General features: G+C 40.4%; 1 protein-coding gene across 1 annotated transcript; it reads right to left on the bottom strand.

Moving 5' to 3' along the window:
- Window positions 1-3,206: 3,206 nt before the first annotated feature.
- LOC139464304 (von Willebrand factor C domain-containing protein 2-like) lies at window positions 3,207-4,397 on the bottom strand. The gene is made up of 2 exons (XM_071245825.1): window positions 4,040-4,397; window positions 3,207-3,379 (listed from the first exon to the last, which is right to left on the bottom strand). The coding sequence occupies exons 1-2, from the start codon at window positions 4,308-4,310 to the stop codon at window positions 3,234-3,236; spliced, it is 417 nt and encodes a 138-aa protein (XP_071101926.1). The 5' UTR covers window positions 4,311-4,397; the 3' UTR covers window positions 3,207-3,233.
- Window positions 4,398-5,878: the final 1,481 nt, after the last annotated feature.

The following is a 5,878-nucleotide window of genomic DNA, read 5'->3' as shown; positions in this document are numbered from 1 at the left end:
AAAGCGATATTTCCCATAATGCCGTACATTAAAACGGTTTTTGCTGATATTTAGTGATCCTGTAATTCTCACCGCTATTTTGCCTCTTGAGAAAATTTCAACATTCCGTCCATATGTATAATTTAAAATGCGACTGGAAAAATCTCAGCTCTCTTTTATGATTAAAACCCACAAGAGGGAATATTGCTATACCGCGAGAAAGCGATAGAGCGAGAAAGCGATAAAGCGATAGAGCGAGAAAGCGATAAAGCGATAGAGCGAGAAAGCGATAGAGCGAGAAAGCGATAGAGCGAGAAAGCGATAGAGCGAGAAAGCGATAAAGCGAGAAAGCGATAGGGCGATAGAGCGAGAAAGCGATAAAGCGATAGAGCGAGAAAGCGATAAAGAGATAGAGCGAGAAAGCGATAAAGCGATAGAGCGAGAAAGCGATATTTCCCATAATGCCGTACATTAAAACGGTTTTTGCTGATATTTAGTGATCCTGTAATTCTCACCGCTATTTTGCCTCTTATGATTATATTTTTTAAACATCTTGCAGTAGATAAATATGTTACAAAATACACACGTAATTTTTTCTCGTTTAGCTTGCATATTTTCTTGTAGTGTAATAAATAAGCAAGATTCAAAGAATACAGATAGTCACTGTTCATATTTTCATTTTTTTCATAGTATCCCCGCCCCCCCCCCCCATTCCTCCATCAAACTTAAAACTGATAAAAAGGAGATCATATATGTCAGTTTTATTAGCCAGTTTGTATTGTTGCGTCCAAAGAATTATTTTGTTTGGTAATTAGATTTGGAATTGAAGCCGAATATGTGCTCGTCCGATTTCGGGATCACAATTATGTTCATTAAGTTGCATGTACATTATGCATACATGTACACAGTTATGTTTCCCTTACAAAATACAGATGAATTAGATATATGTCTCTACCTTAAGTCACATATACGACTTTCGAGAGCGTCATTAACCCGTAACCTCATTCCTTGGACAATAGAAATGAAATGCGTTGTAAATATTTTTTTTAAACAACTCGTTTTTTATAATGACTTTCGATCAAACTGTCTTCGGGAATTAAATTTAATGCTAAAGTGCTTGTAAAATAAAGTTTAACTTTCCCGCAAGGAGAGACTAGATATCCAATTATAGTATAGGCTCAGGCAGGAATATACATATTCATGTAGCAATTCTCTATCCATTTAAACTGTATGGTTAACGATTGTGCGTTCTGATATGAGTTATGTTGTTATCTACTACCTTTTTACACAGACAATGAGTCGGAAACACACACACACACACACACACACACACATACATAATTTTGACAAAACTATACTTAAGATATACATAACATATCACAATGATAGATAATCATAGTAATGCATTTCATATTGTTATCAACCTTAACTATGTGGCCACTCTAATTATGTCTCTCCATATGTGTAGTTTACACAAGTACACATATCAACTGTGGTAACGCCACAGCGATGGGGGCGGTGGGATAGCCTAGCGGTTACAGCGTTCGATCGTCAAGCCGAAGACCCAGTTCGATTCCCCACATGGGTACAATGTGTGAAGCCCCTTTCTGGTGTTACCCGTGATATAACTGGATTATTGTTAAAAGCGACGTGAAACCATTCTCACTCACTCACTCACAGCGCTGTTTATCAAATTACTATATGTAAGTACATATATTTGTAGATTTGCACAAGACAAGAAACACAATTCAAGTTAAACATACATCAAATGTCAAAAAGAACATTTACGGACAACATTATGACACACTGTAAATCATATACTACCGAAAACAAGTTATAGAACACCCACAATTATAAGATTGTATTTTTGCAAAACAATCAGCCATGACTAATTAACCATAGTCTTCTTAACTTCTTTTTGAAAAGTATATATTTAGATTTTAACCTGATTTATTTAAAGCGTATTGCCATGATCTGCCACGCGCTTTCGGCGTGATGGTCACATACAACTGAATAGGGCCATAAATAAATCAATTACATTTTACGCAAAAAGCGGTGGATTGTTTTAAAATCACCTACGTCTGTACAGTTAAATTATGTTTTAAGTAAATAGTGAGAAAAGTTCAACATTACCTCCCAATTGCAGCAGATATCACATGCGGCCCCTGTAGTGGTCAAGAGGGGATACTGCTTAACCGCGAGAAAGCGATAAAGCGAGAAAGCGAGAAAGCGATAGAGCGATAAAGCGATAAAGCGATAGAGCGAGAAAGCGAGAAAGCGATAGAGCGAGAAAGCGATGTCCCCTCTCGGCCACCATATTAGTCGCCTCTTACGATAGTCGTTTTTTAAGGCAAGCATGGGTTGCTGAAGACCTATTCTTCACCGGATATTAACAGGTCTATATCTGCGCAATTGGGATACAATAACATGCATCAACCAAATATGCGAGCCTGACCTCCCGATCCCATTTAGTCTTCTATTACAAGCATAGGTTGCTGAAGACCAATTCTAACCCGGATCTTCAGGGAGACCAGAAAAATAAGATTATGGTGTATATAAAGAAAGAGAATAATGCTGGCGTTGACTTGTTTCTCTTAACGCGAGATGGCTGTTAGATTGAATATTAAGTTTGAAGTCGAAGACTCCATCGTTCTTCACGGACAATTGGCTTCAGGTCTGTCGTGCACTTTGCCTTTAGCCGGCTGTATGTCGCGAGTGAGCCAACATGGCCACACCAACAGGAGAACTACAAAACATAAAGATATATTTGCCAGAAGGCCAGAAGGCCAGAAGATCAGAAGGTCAGAAGGCCAAAACGCGAGCACTACAATATCCTAAATTCTCGTATCTGAATCACACCAGTCCAGACGAACCCCGGAGTGACATATTCAGGAAAAACTATATGAATTCGATAGACGATGAACGGTGGGGTAACCATATGGTTTAATAGTTCTGTTTCGCTGATTAACCAGATTTGATTCCTTACATGGGTACACATCGATGAAGGAAGGTGAGGTGGTGGAGTATAGATGGATAAAATGACGACTCGTCATGCAGAACATCCGGGTTCTTTGCCCATTGGGTTGACAATAGTACAAGCGTCATTCTGTTTTCACCTCAATGATGGGGCTGGACTGAATGATGACCCTTAACGCCTATAAAACTCTCTCACACACTTTGACAGACGAACAACTGTGATTTAAACTCATTTCATTTCTAGAAAACGGTTAAAAGTGATACAAATTTATTTTTATTCACACCGAGGTGCATTCTGCCTTAAGGACAAGGTTCCCGAATCCCATGTGGGATGGACCATTGTTGCACCGACACGAGGTCGCCGGGTCAGGGTGATAAACATCGCCCATCTTGATGGTGACGTCACCGTGCTTGCAGTTCCAGCCTAGAAGACAAAACATGGAGAGTATGCGAGGCAGATGAGTGACTAGCACATTACGGCAGCAACACGACATGATATACAATTGCTAAAATAACAGTTGAAGCCTTTTCGGAAGATACATAACAGGCATTCCAATGAAACCAGAAGAGCAACCGAGTTATGGTGTACAGTGTATGTACACACTTCACACAAATTACAAATAACAAACAGGACACAATTCCCTTTAACTTTGCTTCGTAATGAATAAAACTCCCCACTTTTTCAATGGCATAAACACAGTAAATCAAGCAGACCGCAACAAACCGAGTGCGCATGCGTCTCCATTGAAAATGTGGCGGGTTTTAATCACAACGAGGCAAACTTATCGGGATTGTGGCTTGTTTATTATTGGTGTAGATATTTTCTGTTACATATTCCATAGTTTGGTTGCTCTCTATGGGGTTTCCTTGGTAGGCCGGAATAGAAAGCTGTAACTGCAGCTGTACATTATGTTAAAGATGGTGCTTCATATGCTTCCGGTTAAAATGTGTCTGGGATAGGTCTTGGGATTCATCCGATGGAGGGGCAGGATTCACCTGATTTAAAGAGATTGACATGATGGAGGGTCAGAATGCAGGTAAACATTTCTATTTGGGAAAGTTATTGATAAGTAAGTTAACGAACCATTTGGACAGGTTGAACAGCACTGATCTGGTTGTTTCACAGCATCAACACACAAGGCAAGTGCGCAGTCCATGTATGCGCAGACTGCTTGACCGGAAGGTCCACAGAAACACCTCTCACATGGTGTTGGACTGAAATGCTGTCCCATCTTGTAGTATTTGCCCCGGTGCTCGCATGTGTTTGGCATAGTAGTAAGGATGAGGGGGGTGGTGCTGATGACGGCTGCCAGGCCCGAACTCCCCAGACCGAGGAGGAGGAGGACACCGATCATCTGTCCAGTCTTGGGGCAGCAGGTCAGAAAGGACGGCCAACTTTAGGAATGACGGTTTCGCTGTGAAATTCTTTATCTTGATTTCAAGATATAGGTCGCGAGAGTTGGTATGAAACGTATGTTAGATGGCCACGTGACATTTAAGGCGTGTCAGTTCTGATCTGGCACTTAGTTATACTACTGAAAATAAGTTAAGGAGGACCGGTTGTTTCATATTACTATAGTAGAATTGGGTGGTCCTTAACGTCTTTCAGTAGTAACGGAGTGATATCATCTGAAGATTAGGGTTCCAGATGTTATTATATCCAACTATACCAGCGTATAAGAATTAAAATACTAGAACTAGGCCCCTTAACATTACAACAATTCCAGCAAAAGTCAAGTCTCCTTTCACGATTACCCTGCTTAATAGTAGGCGCACGACGTGTACTTAGTTTTGATTCCCCAATGTTAACTTAACGGGGAGTTTTATGCATTAATATACGGGGTGTTCCATGTATCAATATACAGGGAGTTTTATGCATCATAATACGGGGTGTTCTATGTGTCAATATACGGGTTGTTCTATGTATCAATACACAGGGAGTTCTATGTATCAATATACAGGGTGCTCTGTGTATCAATATACAGGGTGCTCTGTGTATCAATATACAGGGTGCTCTGTGTATCAATATACAGGGTGCTCTGTGTATCAATATACAGGGTGCTCTATGTATCAATATACAGTGTGCTCTGTGTATCAATATACAGGGTGCTCTATGTATCAATATACAGTGTGCTCTATGTATCAATATAAAGGGTGCTCTGTGTATCAATATACAGGGTGCTCTGTGTATCAATATACAGGGTGCTCTAAGTATCAATATACAGGGTGCTCTGTGTATCAACATCCGAGATGTTCTATGTATCAATAAACAGGGTGTTCTATTTATCAATATATAGGGTGCTTCATGTATCAATATACAGGGTGCTCTAAGTATCAATACACAGGGGGTTCTATGCATAAACATCCGAGGTGTTCCATGTATCAATACCCAGTGTGCTCTGTATATCAACATCCGGGCGTACTATGTATCAATACCCAGGGTGCTCTGTGTATCAATATACAAGGTGCTGTGTGTATCACTATACAGGGTGCTCTATGAATCAATACAAAGGGTGTTCTATGTATCAATATACAGGGTGCTCTGTGTATCAATATACAGGGTGCTCTATGTATCAATACACGGGGTGTTCTATACATCAACATCCAGTGTGCTCTATGTATCAATACACGGGGTGTTCTATGCATCAACATCCGGTGTATTCTATGCATCAACATCCGGTGTGTTCTATGTATCAACATCCGGTGTGTTCTATAAATCAACATCCGGGGTGTTCTATGCATCAACATCCGGTGTGTTCTATGCATCAACATCCGGGGTGTTCTATGTATCAACATCCAGGGTGTTCTATAAATCAACATCCGGGTCGTTTTATGTGTCTACATACGGTGTGTTCTATGCATCAACATCCGGGGTGTACTGTGCATCAACATCCGGGGTGTTCTATGTATCAAGATCCCGTGT

Source organism: Haliotis cracherodii, unplaced genomic scaffold, assembly GCF_022045235.1.
Source record: "Haliotis cracherodii isolate W230 unplaced genomic scaffold, xgHalCrac1.p SCAF_17, whole genome shotgun sequence".
Lineage (NCBI taxonomy): Eukaryota > Metazoa > Mollusca > Gastropoda > Lepetellida > Haliotidae > Haliotis > Haliotis cracherodii.
Note: the sequence above shows the minus strand (reverse complement) of the source record. Positions and strands in the feature narration are given on the sequence as shown.